The sequence below is a fragment of the Syngnathus typhle genome, linkage group LG7 (assembly GCF_033458585.1).
Source record: "Syngnathus typhle isolate RoL2023-S1 ecotype Sweden linkage group LG7, RoL_Styp_1.0, whole genome shotgun sequence".
In the NCBI taxonomy this organism is placed as follows: Eukaryota; Metazoa; Chordata; class Actinopteri; order Syngnathiformes; family Syngnathidae; genus Syngnathus; species Syngnathus typhle.
In genome coordinates this window covers 501,417-519,021 of record NC_083744.1, presented here as the reverse complement: position 1 = coordinate 519,021, position 17,605 = coordinate 501,417, and the positions used below count along the sequence as shown (strand labels likewise).

General features: G+C 46.5%; 1 protein-coding gene, 1 long non-coding RNA gene and 2 other non-coding genes across 7 annotated transcripts; 1 reads left to right on the top strand and 3 right to left on the bottom strand.

Moving 5' to 3' along the window:
* Positions 1–6,333: 6,333 nt before the first annotated feature.
* Positions 6,334–10,946, bottom strand: LOC133157296 (uncharacterized). 2 transcript variants are annotated; one of them, XR_009714988.1, is made up of 3 exons: positions 10,805–10,946; positions 9,479–9,600; positions 6,334–9,149 (listed from the first exon to the last, which is right to left on the bottom strand). It is a non-coding gene; the product is annotated as an uncharacterized LOC133157296 (long non-coding RNA). The 2 variants fall into 2 exon arrangements; XR_009714989.1 differs by having other exon boundaries at positions 9,479–9,569; positions 10,805–10,937.
* trnas-aga (transfer RNA serine (anticodon AGA)) lies at positions 7,336–7,420 on the bottom strand. The gene has a single exon. It is a non-coding gene; the product is annotated as a tRNA-Ser (tRNA).
* trnas-aga (transfer RNA serine (anticodon AGA)) lies at positions 8,574–8,655 on the bottom strand. The gene has a single exon. It is a non-coding gene; the product is annotated as a tRNA-Ser (tRNA).
* A 347-nt stretch (positions 10,947–11,293) lies between the features above and the next one.
* Positions 11,294–16,485, top strand: LOC133157295 (lactadherin-like). 3 transcript variants are annotated; one of them, XR_009714987.1, is made up of 6 exons: positions 11,294–11,588; positions 12,100–12,243; positions 12,388–12,519; positions 12,585–12,740; positions 12,830–12,953; positions 13,149–13,165. XR_009714987.1 is itself a non-coding variant. In XM_061283709.1 (6 exons), the coding sequence occupies exons 1-6, from the start codon at positions 11,294–11,296 to the stop codon at positions 13,229–13,231; spliced, it is 864 nt and encodes a 287-aa protein (XP_061139693.1). In that variant the 3' UTR covers positions 13,232–16,485. The 3 variants fall into 3 exon arrangements, 2 of the variants coding, with proteins under 2 accessions (XP_061139693.1, XP_061139692.1); XM_061283709.1 differs by having other exon boundaries at positions 12,900–12,953; positions 13,149–16,485; XM_061283708.1 differs by having other exon boundaries at positions 12,585–12,745; positions 13,149–16,485.
* The last annotated feature ends 1,120 nt before the right edge of the window (positions 16,486–17,605 follow it).

The window sequence follows — 17,605 nt, the reverse complement described above, 5'->3', positions numbered from 1 at the left end:
GCCACCCAGCGTTTCGCCCCTGATGTGCTGGCCCCAACACGCAGCTACACGTCCCCAAGCGCTGGTGTTTCCCCTGGCAGAGGACACGCTGCAACCGCCAGCCGCACCAGCACAGGTTTGTGCTACTTCCATGCACGTTTTGGCGCCAAGGCTAAAAGGTGCCGCTCCCCTTGCAACTTCAACACAACGGGAAATGCCAAAGCCTGCGCTCAGTAGTGGCCGTGAGCGCAGGCAAAAAGAACCGGCTGCTGTTCATTGAGGACTCCCTCTCTGGTCGCAGATTCCTCTGTGACACCGGTGCCCAGAGGAGCGTCCTGCCGGCTACAGTGGACGACGCCGCTGGAGGGTTGCATGGCCCGCCCTTAACATCCGCCAACGACACCCCCATCAGGACGTATGGCACAAAGACTGTTTCGGGGGTCAGCGTTTCACATGGGACTTTGTCACTGCCGACATTTCCTTCCCCCTGCTCGGCGCAGATTTTTTGTGCGCCCACGGACTGCTCGTGGATGTTAAGAATGGCCGCCTGGTGGACGCGTTAACCTTCTCCTCCTTCGCATGTGTCCGCGATGTGGGGAAGTATGTGAGTCTCTCCAGTTCGCTCTCCGAGGGCGACATGTACCAGAAACTCCTCGGAGAGTTCCCCAGCCATACACAGCCCACCTTTGCCGCCACGACAGCTAAACATGGGGTCGAGCACCACATCCAGACCAAAGGCCCCCCCATCTACGCTAGGGCCCGACGGCTCAACCCGGAGAGACTGACAATTGCTCGGGCCGAGTTCACCAAGATGGAACGCCTTGGCATTATTCGGCGCTCTGACAGCCCGTGGGCCTCCCCACTCCACATGGTGCCTAAGCCAGACGGTGGTTGGCGCCCGTGTGGCGACTACCGCCGCCTCAATGATGCCACCACGCCCGACCGCTACCCGGTCCCCCATGTTCAGGACTTTTTGGTACATCTAGCAGGGAAGCACCTGTTCTCCAAAGTGGACCTGGTGCGGGGTTATCACCAAGTCCCAGTGCACCCTGCCGACATCCCTAAAACAGCAGTGGTGACTCCTTTCGGGCTTTTCGAGTTTCTTAGGATGCCCTTCGGCCTGAAAAACGCGGCCCAGTCCTACCAGCGGTTGATGGACTCTGCGCTTAGGGACATGCCTTTCATCTTCGTCTACTTGGATGATGTCCTCGTCGCCAGCTCCTCGGAGGAGGAGCATGCGGCGCACCTGCGGGCCCTTTTCACAAGGCTCGACCAGCATGGCCTGATCATTAACCCGGCGAAGTGCGTCTTCGGAGTGCCGTCGATCCAGTTTCTAGGGCATCTCATCAGCAGTAATGGGGCCACCCCACTCCCGTCAAAGGTGGAAGCAGTCTCCGCTTTTCCCCGCCCACATTCGGCCCGGGGGCTCCGGGAGTTCCTTGGGATGGTTACATTCTACCACCGATTCATACGCCGGGCGGCCCACATCATGCACCCACTGTATGAGGCCCTTAAGGGTAAGACCCCCAACCAGAACATCGACTGGACCCCTGAGAGGGTCAAGGCTTTCGAGGATACTAAGGCTGCGCTGTGCCAGGCCACCTTGTTGGTCCACCCATCGCCTGGAGCCCCGGTCGCCCTCACAACCGACGCATCTGACTACGCAGTTGGTGCTGTATTTGAGCAGTGGGTTGGTGGTGCCTGGCAACCGCTCGCCTTTTTCAGCCGCCAGCTGGTCCCTAGGGCAAATACAGCACATTCGACAGGGAGCTACTCGGCGTCCGGTTTGGCGATCCGCCATTTCCACTCCACCCTGGAAGGCCGTGAGTTTACGGTTTTCGTCGACCACAAACCCCTCACGTTCTCTATGTCCAAAGTGACTGAGCCATGGTCCGCCCGCCAGGAGCGTCAGCTGTCTTTTATCTCCGAGTACACCACAGATATCCGACACATCGCCGGCAAGTCCAATGTGGTCGCCGATTGCCTCTCTAGAGCGGTCATCCACACGGTTCAGCTGGGTCTCGACTACTCAAGTATGAGTGCTGACCAAGCCTCAGATCCTGGGATCCAGTCGCTCAAAGACTCGGACACTGGGCTGCGTCTGGAGGAGGTCGCGGTTGGCGACTCAGGAGTCAGGCTGTGGTGTGACCTCTCCACCGGCCAACCTAGACCACTTGTCCCTGCCGGCTGGCAGCGGGCTGTCTTTGAGGCGATACACGGCCTGTCCCATCCTGGCAGAAAGGCGTCCGTGAGGCTGGTGGCTCAGAAGTTCGTCTGGAAAGGGCTGAAGAGAGACGTGCGGGCCTGGGTCGACTCATGTGTGGCTTGTCAGCGTGCGAAGGTGCACCGCCATACCAAGGCCCCGTTGCAGCCGTTTACTGTCCCCGAGAAGAGGTTCAACCACGTCAACATCGACCTTGTGGGCCCGCTCTCCCCTTCCCATGGTTTCACCTACCTCCTCACCATGGTGGACAGGACGACCCGTTGGCCTGAAGCCGTCCCCCTCTCCTCAACCTCAGCTGCTGACGTGGCCCGGGCGTTTATCGGCACATGGGTCGCACGCTTTGGAACACCTTCAGACCTCTCCTCGGACCGGGGTGCACAGTTTACTTCCGAGATCTGAATGTGGTTGCTAGAGACTTAGGGGTCAAGCTGCACCGCACCGCCGCATATCACCCCCAGGCTAATGGGCTGTGCGAGCGGTTCCACCGCTCCATGAAGGCTGCTCTACGCGCCAGTCTGGTGGATGGCAACTGGGTGGACAGACTTCCCTGGGTCATGCTGGGCCTCAGGACGGCCCCTAAGGAGGACCTGCAGTCCTCGTCTGCTGAGCTCGTCTACGGCCAGGTACTACGAGTTCCTGGGGACTTCATTCTGGACGCCACAACGCCTTGGTCGGCGGCCAGGCAGCGGTCCTCCCTGCTGGAGGTTGCCAGGACGTTCGCACCTGTCCCCACATCACAGCACTGCACCCCTGTTTCCCGGGTGCCCACCAACCTGCGCTCGGCGGGTTTTGTGTTCATCTGCCACGACGCCCACCGCGGACCGTTGCGTCCGCCTTCCGACGGGCCTTTTAAGGTCTTGCAGCACGGGGGTAAGAGCATGGTCGTGGACATCGGCGGTAGGCCTGAGACTATCTCGGTTGATAGGATTAAGCCTGCCCACGTGGATGTTTCCCGGACATTAGAATTGGCGCAGGCCCACGCCGCGGACGCCCCCCAGCGCCTCGCCCCCCCAACCTGACCGAGCTCCCGCCTGCCCGACCGACAACACGACCGTCCAGCCCAGCGGTCTTTCCGGCGGCGCCCCCTACCCCTGACCCCCTGCCAGCCCCTGCCACCTACACCCGCTGTGGTCGGGCTGTCGTCCCTTTCCGGCGTGGAGATTTTGACTATGGGTGAATTCTGGGGGGGCTTGTGTAGTGGGTTGACATAATTCACCCGGAACCTAAGTTCGCGTTACATAGTTCCGGTGGGACAGTCTACACGTGTGGGAATTTCCTGTTTAGTTTAGTGTGTGTTAGGATCTCAAAGGGAAAAGAGTCTGCCCGTTGTTGAATGAGAATAATTATAAATGTCATTAAAACAACTGCCGTTGGCACCGTCGTTTGTCACTCCGCCTCCGACTCCAGTCCTTGCACGCCACAACAGCGCAATATAATTAAAAGCTGACACTATAACAATGTCAAACGTGTTCATTTAAGAAAAAGCCACACATGTTTTGTGATCAAATCTTTCATAACGAGAATGATTTGAGTGAATTGATTTGAATGAATAGTTGAGAAGAAATTTCAGTTCTGAAGGCTCCTTTTGTCCCAAGCAAAGTGACAGATGGTGGGGAGGGGGGATAAAAATTGTAACAAGAACTCTATAAAAAATGTCAAGCCGTGAGGATATGTTAACCCCCCCCCCCCTTTATTTTGAGAACGGTGAGTGCTGGACTCCAGCTGTTTTTTTTTCTGTCTCCCTGGGTGTCTGTTCAGGTTGTGTGCCAAATTTGAACAGGTTCCCTCATTCCTAGGCCAAATTACAGGGGGGGAACAAATCCTCACAGCTGCCCCGTGAGAATATGTTCCCCCCCCCCCCCCTTATTTTGAGAACCATGAGTGCTGGACTCCAGCAGTTTTTTTTCTGTCTTTCTGGGGGTCCTTTCAGGTTGTGTGGAAAATCTGAACAGGTTCCCTCATTCCTAGGCCAAATTACAAGGGGGGGAACAAATCCTCACAGCTGGCCCGTGAGGATATGTCCCCCCCCCCTTATTTTGAGAACGGTGAGTGCTGGACTCCAGCAGTTTTTTTTCTGTCTTCCTGGGGGTCTTTTCAGGTTGTGTGCAAATTTGAACAGGTTCCCTCATTCCTAGGCCAAATTACAGGGGGGGAACAAATCCTCACAGCTGGCCCATGAGGATATGTCCCCCCCCCCCCTTGTTTTGAGAACCGTGAGTGCTGGACTCCAGCAGTTTTCTTTCTGTCTTCCTGGGGGTCCTTTCAGGTTGGGTGGCAAATTTGAACAGGTTCCCTCATTCCTAGCCCAAGTTATGGTGAGCAAAGGCTTCTTTTTATGTCAAGCATTTCACATACTCTCTTGTTGATCTGCAGTTGCCAGGGGAAATAATAAGTAATTGAGTTGGGCAATTTTGCAGTGAAATAGTGTTTGAGAATGTGATCTTAACACCATCACTATACTGTCTTTGCATCACAAATACACAGAATGAAAATACAACACCCACAACTGCAACAGTCACAAAACACGGACAAAATACAATGAGCAGTAAGAAACTTTTTTTTTTAATCTTACTCCAGCTATTTTATGAAGTTCGACATCCTTTCGTTGCTTTCATCGGCCACACAAAATAAAGTTGCAGGCCAGATATGCCCTCGGGGACTTGTATTTGACAGCTATGATGAAGATAATTTCTGCCAAACACTGTTGTACTTACTGCATTGACAAATTCTTTGCCGTGATCTGTCAAGATCCTTTTTGGCGACTCAAATTGGTAGACGAATTTTAGGATACAGGCGGTAACATCAGCAGCAGACTTCGACCTCAATGGATAGGCTTGAGGCCATTTTGTGAAATAATCGACCATCACACAAATATATTAGTATCCATCTTTTGTCTGAGCCAGTTTGCCAATGAGGTCCATCCCCAAGTGTTCGAATGGCTGAGACACCTAATAAATAAATAAATTGATAAAGTGCAGTAATAACGGTATCACTGCACAAATCATCAGAAAAAAAAGAGCTGGGGTCCAATTTGGCCTAGGAATGAGGGAACCTGTTCAAATTTGGCACACAGCCTGAAAGGACCCCCAGGAAGACAGAAAAAAAACAGCCGGAGTCCAGCACTCACTGTTCTCAAAATAAGGGGGGGGAACATATCCTCACGGGCCAGCTGTGAGGATTTGTTCCCCCCTTGTAATTTGGCCTAGGAATGAGGGACCTTGTTCAAATTTTCTAATTTTTGTGTAGTGTCGTGATAATTAGACGCTACCCCTTTAAGAGACTGAGGAAGTGAGAGGGTGTTAAATAAACAGTGGGAGTGAGAGTTGTAGTTGAACAGGACGAGCGAGGAGTCAATGTTATACTACCTGTAACTGTGAATGAAAGTTATTAAAGCTTCAACTTCAAAGATCTAAACTGAGAGGACATCCAGTTTCTACAATGGCGATGAGGATGGGACGCTACCCTTTGTAATATATACTCCTTTTAGCCTGTACCCAAAAAGAGGAGTTTCTTTGCATCGAGGTTTATGCAAAGAGCTCACGTAATTATATTGTTGCTTTTTGGTGAAGTGAATGAGTTTTCCGTCTGTACGACTGGTCTTTGAACGCACCCGGCTTCAATGGCAAAACGCGGATGAATTTTGTTAGGGTTTGCAGAATATCTTCATCGTATGATTATGTTGGAATATAACCTGTAATAATTTAACTAGTTTGTCCTGTCTAGACAAAATTAGTTTACCAAAGTGCTAAAATCATTTCAACTTATTGACTAGCTGCAGATGAAGCAATCAAAGTTGCTTTGTTTACAGAACGTCGTAAAAGGTCCCCTGCTATGCTTTGATCAGCAGGGGACCGTCTTCACCCAACCTGTGTGTTCCCAAACCCCCACTTTCAACCCCACTTTGTTTCTCTCAATAAATAAGCGCCTGACGAGGCCTGAGTCAGACTTCATTCGACCATCGCTGTGAGCACAGCGACGAGTGAACTCTCCGCCTGCAGGTGCCTAAAATGACTAACTTGACTCCAGTGTGGTTCTTGCAAAATAAGTTGGAGTGAACAACACCCTAACAAATTTAAAGACATCAAATGAGAATAATCCTTTATAAAAATTCAAATTGACTGACGCAAACATGAGTTCTTCATGTTTTTATTGAAAACAACGTAGTGCTGACGCCGTACGACGCCGTACGACATCGGTTTTTCGCTTTCCAAATAAGGTGTGCGCGCTCCCGCGGCAGGGGAAACAAAATCTCACGGGGGAACCAAATCAAGCACAACACCGGCCTGTTACCAAACCCACGTCTTGTCTGGTACTTCGGTAATGCTACAATGTAGTTATATACGTAGATCTGTGGAATAATTGGAGCCGCCAACTGACAACGAGGCTGACATCAGCGCCGCACGTAGGTCAGGAATCGACAGCTGTTTATTTGGGGGGGGGGGGGGAGGGTTGACACAGAGGATGACTATTCCGGTGGATCTAATGATTTGGAGTGACACAGATGGTTTGTTAAAATTGTTGTTTCTATTATATTTATTTGATATATCTAGTCTGACGTCCGTGGCACATGTAGTCTTTCCGGCGTCATTTTTTTTGTCTTTTTCTTTTCTTTTTTCTCAAGTGACACGGAAGACGAAGATTCTGATGGATTTATTGATTTGGAGTGACACGGATGGTTCGATAAAATTGTTGTTTATATTATTGTCATTTAATACATAGTTTATATATTGTCATATGGGCCTGTAGAAAAATGTTAACTGCAACGCGCCGCTGACGTCAGACTTGTTTACATAAAGGAGAACCAACTCGATCGATGACTTTAATGATTTGGAGTTACACAGAGGGTTTGATAAAGGAAAAAAAGTAACAGCGGCCAACCAGCACCCCTCAATATCAGAGAACGCCCCAAAACACACAAAATGGCCACGGGGTCGATAAACAGGTGTAAGGGCAGTCCAGTTCAACAGTGATGGAGGTGCAGAGGACAGACTGGATTATGGCAGTGTAGAAGGTCTTCAGCAGCTCCTGCGGCAGGTTGAACTTCTTGAGCTGTCTCAGGAAGTACAGCCTCTGCTGGGCCTTCTTTCGGACAGAGTCTATGTGGCCGGTCCGGTAATCTAATACAAAAGCTGTATCATTGGTGTCAGGATTCGAACCTGCAAGGGGGAACCCCCATGGATTTCTAGTCCATCACCTTAACCACTCGGCCACAAAAACACACATTATAGAGGTTCTCACATTGTCAAAATGCATATTGCAAGGATCTGGCAAGATTCTAATTCAAAATCTGAATCGTAGTCAGCAGGATTCGAACCTGCGAGACGAGACTCCAATACATTGCAAGCCCATCGCCTTAACCACTCGCCCACAACAACACAGATTGGTGAGGTCCTCATATTGTCAAAATGCATATTGCAAGGATCTAGTAAGATTCTAATTCAATATCTGAATTGGCGTCTGCAGGATCCGAACCTGCAAGGCGCGACCCCAATGCATTTATAGTCTATCGCCTTAACCACTCGGGGACAGGTACACAGCTAAGAAATTTGTCCAAGGTCTTCACATTGTCAAAATGCATATGGTGAGAATCTGGTAACACATCGAGATTCTAATACATAAGCTATATAGTTGCCGACAGGATTCGAACCTGCAAGGTGAGACGCCAAAGGATGTCAAATCCATCGCCTTAACCATGTGGCCACAACAACACACTTTGGCTAAGTCCTCACATTGTCCAAATGCATATTGCAAGAATCTAAATTCAAACTGATCTGTTGTCAGCAGGATTCGAACATGAGAGGGGACCATAACCACTCGGCTACAACAACACAAACTATACTGGGTAATGTTACAATGCATGTGGTGAGTATCTCATAATGCCCCATTAGAATCTAATAAACAATATGGATCATCTTCGGCAGGACCTGAACCTGCCGGGTGAGACCCCTACGGATTTCAAGTGTATTTCCTTAACCACTTGGCCACAACAACACACAATGGTGAGGTCTTCACATTGTCAAAATGCATATTGCAAGGAGCTAGCAGGAATATTCGAAATCTGAATTGTCAGCAGGCGCTGAACCTGCGAAGGGAGACCCAAAGGAACTCTAGTCCATCACCTTAACCACTTTTCCACAGCACACGCTGTGACACACAATGTTAAAATGCATGTGGTGAGTATCTCATAATACACCATTAGGTTCTAAAACATTTTGGATCATTGTCGGACTCGAACCTGCGAGGGGAGACCGCGAAGGATATCATGTCCATCGCCTTAACCACTCGGCCACAGCAACAAAATTGGGGTGACCTCACATTGTCAAAATGCATTTTGCGAGGATCTGGCAAGATTCTAATTTAAAATCTGAATTGTTGTCAGCAGGATTTGAACTTGCGAGGGGAGACCCCAATGTATTTCTAGTCCATCGCCTTAACCACTCAGCCATAACAACACACTGTGTAATGTACACGGTCCAAATGTGATGAGTATCTCATATTACACCACATTCTTGAAAATCTGGATCGTGTTCAGCAGTACCTGGACATGTGAGGTGAAACCCCAATGGATTTCTAGTCTCCTTAACCACTCGGCCACAAGCACACTCTGTAATACACACCGTATAAATACATGTTGGATAAGGCGATGATGGACTTCAAATCCATCGGAACTTCTAATACTATCTTCACCGCTGATTGTACTTCAGTCCATTTCTGGTAAGGTCCACCATCAAATTGCATTCAAATTAAATTAATCCAATGATCTGTTCCCATTCAAAGAAACAAAGTTAACACGATACCAATTCCGGTGGCAGTCTGCTGGTATTTGTCCATGTCTATATGAAGGGTGGTGTCGAAGAAGTCCAGCTTGGCCATGAGTCTCTGGTGCATGGACACCATCTCGTTCTTCTGCTTGGAGAGGGATGAGTTTTGTCTCAGCAAGCTCATGCTGCGAGGAAAATATTGTCATTTTTGGATACAGTTCACACATTCATGTGTGTCAAAACTCAAAGTCAAAGTCAGCTTTATTGTCAATCCCTTCATAGGTCAAGACACACAAAGAAACCGAAATTCCGTTTCCTCTATCCCACGGTGACGAGACATAGTACACGATAGACATACAAGTAGACGACACAAAATAAAAACAAGAAGGCACAAACAATAAATAATAAATAAATAATATGAGTGATGAATAAATAAACAAATAACCCAATAAATAAGAGGAGCAAAACTGAGCCAGTGTGTGCGTGTGTGTGCGTGCGTGCGAGCGTTTCCTACTTTGCTGCTTTCTGTCCGTGCTGCAGTCTCTGCCATTACTCCTTCAGGGAACGGATGGTGTGCCACGCCTGGCCACATGTCCTCCTCAGGGCTGTAAGGCAGAACACGCTTTGGATCCTTTTCTGGTAAAGAAGAAGACTACAATTATTTTAACATTAATAACTATCATAAAATCTAGCTTTATATCTGATAGGTTTTACACAAAAAATAATGTGGAAAAAAAAAGAGTAATTTTGTAAGGCCGGCTCTTTATTTCACAAATCAAGAGCTCAACATGTGAGCCAACACACGCAAACACCCGGGATTGCTCTTTCCGCCCCCCCCACGCCCTGATGCCTCCCTACAAAATCGGAAACTACTGAAGTCTAACAACATACACGTTGCTACTCTAAATAAACTACATATTAAATAACTTTAACATAAATAACAACTTTATCGAATAATCTGTGTCACTCCAAATCCTAAATCTCCCGACTTCGGAAGTCAGTGAATGGAACTCATTGTCAGTGAGGCTCCAAGTATTCCACAGCCATAGTGCGCCCTCATGCGGTTTGAAGTGAAAATTACATGTGAAGTGATCAATTATACTAGAAAGTAAGTAAAAACTTAATGAAATGAAAAATTTGTGAAAGAATTCACATATATCACATAAAATATATGTTCACATAAATCTAGCTCAGTGGCCTAGTGGTAGAGTGTCTGCCCTGAGACTGGAAGGTTGTGGGTTCAAACCCCGGCCGGGTCATACCAAAGACTATAAAAATGGTACCAATTGCCTCCCTGCTTGGCACTCAGCATTAAGGGTTGGAATTGGGGGGTTAGATCACCAAATGATTCCTGAACGCGGCACCGCTGCTGCTCACTGCTCCCCTCTCCCCCAGGGGATGGATCAAAATCACACGGGTATGGGTTAAATGCAGAGGACAAATTTCACCACACCCAGATGTGTGTGTGACGATCATTGGGACTTTAACTTTAACTTTTAACTTTAACTACTACTTTAACTCACTCCTGAGTATAAGTCGCCCCCCCACCCAAAGTCTGAAAAAAGAACGCGACTTATAGTTCAAAAAATACGGTATATAAATGTATTATTTATTTATATAAACGCCACGAAAATATTTCTGACACGTAACCGGTCCGTGGCGCAAAAAAGGTTGGAGACCACTGATTTAATAGAAGGTGGCTACAGATAAAAGGGAGGTGGTATCTGTTTCTATATTAATGAACGTTGGTGTACTGATGTCACGGTGTTGAAAGAGTCTTGCAGAACTCTCCTAGAAACACTTTGTTGGGTTCACAACATTTATCTGAAAAGAATCTCACAGAGGCAGGAGATGTCTTCGATGGCAAGCGACTTCTGCAGAAGGGCGTAAACCAGACACACAGCAAGTGTGGCTGAGATTCCTCCAGTTTGGTCGTGCCTTTTATTGAGGAACAACAATGGGGGAAATCTACATGAATGCATAGTTTCAATGCATAGAACAACAGGGATGCTATTATGGAAAGAGCAGTATGGTCATCTCAAGCTGGATGAGCTTCTGTTGGAGGATGTCAGGAGCGATGGTGTTGAACGCCGAGCTGAAGTCCACGAACAGGATCCTGGCGTACGTTCCTGGGGTGTCCAGGTGGTGCAGGATGTAGTGCAGTTCCATGTTGACCGCATCATCCACTGACCTTTTTGCCCGTTAGTCAAACTGGAGGGGGTCTAGCAGGGGGCCCGTGACATCCTTCAGGTGGTTCAGCACTAACCTCTAAAAATATTTCATGACCAAAGATGTCAGTGCGACAGGTCTATAGTCATTCAAACCTGTGATGGCGGGCTTCTTGGCCACAGGAACGATGGTGGAGCTCTTGAAGCACGAGGGCACCTCACACAGCTCCAGAGAACGGTGGAAGATCCGTGCAAAGGTGGGCGCCAACTGCTCAGCGCAGACTTTCAAGCAGGAAGGTGACACGCCGTCTGGGCCCGGTGCCTTCTTGGTCTTTTGTCTCCGGAACATCTGGCGCACTTCCTCCTCGCGGATCTGGAGTGCGGGCGCGGCCTCTGCAACAGAGAGAGCGGGTGACAATGATGATAGAGGTGTGGACAGAGCAGTTGTGGGGAGAGGTGAGTATGTAGATTGTGCTGCAGGAAGTCCCGTTGTGTGGGAGGACCAATCAAACCTGCAGGAGAACCTGTTTAGCTGGTTAGCAAGCCTTGGGCTAAACAGGTTCTACTGCAGGTTTGATCGGTCCTCCCACCGATCAAACCTGCAGTAGAACCTGTTTAGCCCAAGGCTTGCTAACCAGCTAAACAGGTTCTACTGCAGGTACATATTTGTACTATGTGTCCTCTCTGCATCCATTGCAGCCTGGTCATCCTGGAAGAGGGACCCTCCCATCTGTGGGCTCTTCTCAAGGTTTCTCATTTACCCTAGTTGGAGTTTTGAGTTTTTCGTCGCCCTCCTGGGAGAATATTTGTCATTTTTCACACGTCCTGAGTGTTGTTAGTTACCTAAATGTTGAACAGAGGCTGTGTTGTACCAAAGCCAAATTCCTTGTTTGATACACTCAAACATTGCAAATAAACACTGAGGTATTAGGCCCACTTACACTCACTGGTGTCTCGTAACTTGCAGAGGACTGCTCAGTTGAAGGCATCCTCCCTTGCTACAGGGAAATGTGCAACAGCCAGCAAAGATGCCACATTGAGCTTTTGAAGGACCAGTCCTGCCCTGCCACCTACAAATATCTGCAGATGGTCTCTAGCTGTGAACAGAAAGGTGGGATTCACGTCTCGTGATCTTCCACTCTGCACTGAATCTAAGACTATCTAAAACAATGCAAGGAGTCCCACAAGGGGTTCGACGGCCAGATTTTTTTTTAATCGTCCGTTCCAAATTAAAATGACTTTTGGCTGTCCTCAGTCTGTCTCGATAGTCTGGGCATCGCCGACGGCAGCGTTGCAGACTCTTCCTTCAAAGCCTCCTCCATGAAAGACGCCACCCCAGAAAAAGCCCGCCTCAACAGGGAGTCCTGCTGGAAGCCGTCAAGAAATTGTACGTAGAAAATTGACCGCTTGGCACGTTGGTCTCCTGAGCTTTGGAATGTCTGCCTCCTCCAGCTGTCGGCAGCTGGATCCTGGTGAACCTCGGCTACAAGAGAAAGGTGACGGCGATCGTGACCCAGGGGTGTAATAGCAACAATACTCGCTCCTGGGACATCAAACTTGATATGAGACTGAGCGTTGACAGGAGGAAGTGGACCAAACACCCGGACGGTAAGGTGAGCGCGGGGGGGCCAATCAAGTCGACTGTGACCGCATCCTTCAATCTTGTCACAACAAACAAGGAAACATTCCATTTCTAGTTCATCGGCGGTGGGACTCATCTGCTTGAGACGCCCGCAATCACTCAGTACGTCTCTATCCTGCCGCTAGAAAATTGTCCAGAATTTGGCCTCCGCTTCGACATCTTGGGATGCGCACATGAGGGTGAGCAACACAATCTGCCGCTTTGGTTGCCGAAAACAACAATCCCAAAACATGCCACAAACTCTCGCCTTTTGTCCGACAGAAAGTGCCGGAAAGTTCAACAGCCTCCGCTTCACCAATTCGATGACATGAGTCACGTTTGACACAATGTTTCATGACCGCCTGTCGTCAATTTCACGTGTGTGTCTTCTGCAGGTTCTACTGTCCGCCCGGGTGTGACAAAGAGGAACACTTTGTCTTCGGAACGATGGTCTACTCTGCGGTACGGGATTGCCTGACCCCACCGGTGGACTTCTTGTCTGTGACTGCAACTATGTGTAAATGCAGGACTCGCACATCTGCGCGGCTCTTTGGTCCGGAGGACACGACGTCCAGTGTTTCCAAAGACAATTTGAAAAGTGGACTCATCAGACCACAAAAGACTTTTCCATTGTGCTTCAGTCCATTTTACATGAGCTCAAGCCCAGAGAACCCGGCGGCGTTTCTGGATGTTGTTCATAAACGGATTTTGGTTTGCATGGTAGAGTGTTAACCCGCACTTACTGATGTAGTGACGAACTGTATTGACTGACAGTGGTTTTCTGAAGTTTTCCTGAGCCCATTTGGTGATATCCTTTACACACTCATGTCGGTTTTGAAGGCAGTGCGGTCTGAGGGATCGAAGGTCACGGTCATTCAGTCTTGGTTTCCGGCCGTGTCGCTTACGTGCAGTGATTACACCAGATTCTCTGAACTTTTTGAAGATATTATGGACCGGAGATGTTGAAATCCCTGAATTCCTTGCAATGTTGCTTTGAGAAATGTTGTTCTTAAACTGTTCAACTATTTTCTCACGCAGTTGTGGACAAGGTGGTGAACCTCGCCCCATCCATGCTTGTGAATGACTGAGCATGTTTGGGGAGGCTCCTTTTATACCCAATCATGGTACCCACCTGTTCCCAATTAGCCTGATCACATGTGGGATGTTCCAAATAGGTGTTTGATGAGCTTTTCTCAGCTTTCTCAGTATTTTTCTGTCACCTTTCCCAACTTCTACTGTACGTGTCGCAGCCATGAAATTCTAAGTTCATTATTATTTGGCAAAAAACAATTAAGTTTATAAGTTTGAACATTAAATATCTTGTATTTGTAGTGTATTCAATTGAATATGGGTTGAGAAGGATTTTCAAATCGTTGTAGTTTGTTTTTAAAGTCTCGTCAAGTCCCAATGACCGTCACACGTGGTGAAATTTGTCCTTTGCATTTAACCCATCCCGAAGTGATCTTGATCCATCCCCTGGGGGAAAAGGGAGCAGTGAGCAGCAGCGATGCCGCGCTCTGGAATCATTTGGTGATCTAACCCCCCAATTCCAATCCTTAATGCAGCAGCGATGCCGCGCTCGGGAATCATTTGGTGATCTAACCCCCCAATTCCAACCCTTAATGCTGAGTGCCAAGCAGAGAGGTAATGGGTCCCATTTTTATAGTCTTTGGTATGAACCGGCCAGGGTTTGAACCCACAACCTTCCAGTCTCAGGGCGGACACTCTACCCCGAGGACACTGAGCTGAGTTTTAATGTTGCCATAGTTGGAACCCACAACCTTCCAGTTTCAGGGTGGACACTACCACTAGGCCACTGACCTGGTTATCTATATTTTACACAATTTCCCAACTTTAATCAAATAAGGTTTGTAAAATGTAGAAAAATCCAATTCTTTGAGTAAATCCAAGTTAATCCAAGCTCGCGATCTTGCGTCTAACACTAAGAGTCCAGGAGCTGAAAAAACTCAGATTACTCGAACACCCACATGCTCCTGGAAAAGTTTTCTGTGGGAAGCAGCCCTCAACTGTCCCGAGCTGGCACTCTTATAGACAGTTGGCCTCCCGCCACTCGCCAGGCATCCCCTCACTGGCACGTGAGGTGCCCTCACGGAAATTTTGGGAATGTTACTTGAGAATTGCAACCGCAGCGATTGTGAGATTTGCTTTTTCAGCTCATTCCCTCCCATGTAAACTGGAATCTGCTGCTGGTTTCAGTGGCCTTCGAGAAGGACTGCTAACAGCTGGACTTTTTCTGCACATACTGCGAAAGACTCTTAGCGCCCCTGGCCGTTACTTCCTTTTTTCCCCCAATTATTCCACCGGGTTGTCACAAACAACACATGTGACCTTTCCCCTACATTCAATGAATGAAACACCTTTCAAATTTGAATACATACATTTTAAGAATATAACTTCAATAATCCATAAATGTAAATCATCGTTGGTTTCACACGACATCTCTGATCTGAACAGATTGTACTTAACTCTTAACAAATCATCACTGTGGAATAACCATACTGATTTAACATTTATAACAAATCATTACTGTTGAAAAACAATACTGATTTAACATTCTTAACAAATCATCACTGTTGAATAAACATACTGATTTAACATTTTTAATAAATCATCATTGTTGATTAACCATACTGGTTTAACATTTTTAAAAGTTAAAGTTAAAGTCCCAATGATCATCCCACACATATCTGGGTGTAGTGAAATTTGTCCTCTGCATTTCACCCATCCCCATGTGATTTTGATCCATCCCCTGGGGGAGAGGGGAGCAGTGAGCAGCAGCGGTGCCGCGCTCGGGAATCATTTGGTGATCTAACTCCCCAATTCCAACCCTTAATGCTGAGTGGCAAGCAGGGAGGCAATGGGTCCCATTTTTATAGTCTTTGGTATGACCCGGTCGGGGTTTGAAACCACGACCTTCCAGTCTCAGGTCGGACACTACCACTAGGCCACTGAGCTGGTTAACAAATAGTTGTTGAATAATCATACTGATTTTACATTTCTAACAAAACTGTTGAATAACCATACTGATTTAACATTTTTAACAAATCATCATTGTTGAATAACCATACTGATTTGACATTTTTAACAAATCATCACTTATTAAAACAAGAATAATTTCTCATTACACACAACCATAACTAACCTGTGGTTGTGGGCATTCCTACTTTGACATTCGGCAGTATAACAAGCTGTCACTGAATATATTTGAGCTAAGCAACTAAATAATACAAAAGGTCTGAACTTGTGAATCTCTATCTATGCCACTCAGAACAGGCATCGTCAAGGTTTCTGGCACCACCCTGTGGTTGGACTTTGCAATTGCAGCCAGGGCCATTTTTCTGGGAACAATCCATCTATCGCCCCTCTTGGTCACGCAACCCGACACTTCTGATTAGAGTTCCTCAGTTGGCATAAGGACGATGTATACATTTTACCCTCCCTTTTAAAAAAATCTAAATTGGGTAGTTGTTTTCACCATTTATTTTTTGTGAGTATGGTATTTATCCTTGACAATTAGGATATTAACTAGCAATGAAATGTCTTTGGTAAGTTTAGATTTGTTTGAAAGAATGTCTTCGATTGTGAATTGTTCCAGGCCATCAATTTTGTTACTCAACCAACTGCGTACCTCCTTCCAAAACTGATTTTATATACTGCAAAGAGAAAACAAGTGTTCCATTTTTTCTGTTTTCTTTACATAATTCACACAAATCAAGCTCAAAACCAAATCCACCCCTCAAATTATTGAGGATCTTAAATTGCATATCTTTGACTTTCGGTGTTTCAAGATTCAAGAATTCAAGAAATGTTTTGTATGTATTGTTTGATTTATTATTTGAATATTTAGTATTTGACTTTTTGATTATAATCTGAATATTTTACCTTTAATAGTTTGTCTATTTGACCTTTTGTATTTGTTATCACAGTTTATGTCTGTAATGTTCAACTTCCCAATTCTTAAGGTTGGAAGATTTATTTGGACATTAGAAAAAATACAATACAATTAAAATGTGTTTCTCAGATCCTGCAATTGTAGAATTTCTCCTTTTGTACACAAGATGTCATGTACAAAGAAAATTCCATGGTCAAACCACCTTTGGTTGAACAATGACTTTTTCTTTTAACACAGTTGCTCTATTATTTCACAAGGTGGCACAATGAGGGGTGAAGTTACGGCTAAACACCATTTTCCAATACTGTAAAACTTGTTTATGAAACTCAGACATTTTAACTGATAGTTTTGAAATTTCAAAATCACATTTCAGCCAAACGTTTTGGCCACCCATTCTCTTGAAGATGTTATGTGGAATATGATACCATATATAAGTTTGCTTGAGCATAAATTATTTTCACCATTTTAATTTAAAAGTCCCCATCATAGCCTCAAAAGCCACAGTTTTAACACCTCCCATATTGTATTCTTTGACTTGCTGGGATTTTTTCACATAGTGTGTTTTATTTCTCCAGATGAGTTTGTATATAATTGAATTCATTTTCTTAACATTCTTATGATCATCTTAGCGGGATTGGCACGGATATATCAATTTAGAAACACCTTCAGCTTTCGTTAACAAATTCTGTCCAAAAATAGAGCGATGTCTACTCAGCCAATCATTTAATGATGTTTGCATTTGATCGATTTTTTCTTTCATGTTCAACGCTTCCCTCTGTTTTTCATCTTTTATCAACTTAATCCCTAGATATTTAACTTTTTTTAACAGGGATCGACATGATATGTGTGTCAATACACAAGTAATTCACATTTATTTATATTTCTGTGAAGACTTGAAGCTTTTGAAAAGCCTGAGATAATTTGCAAAGCCATGTCAAC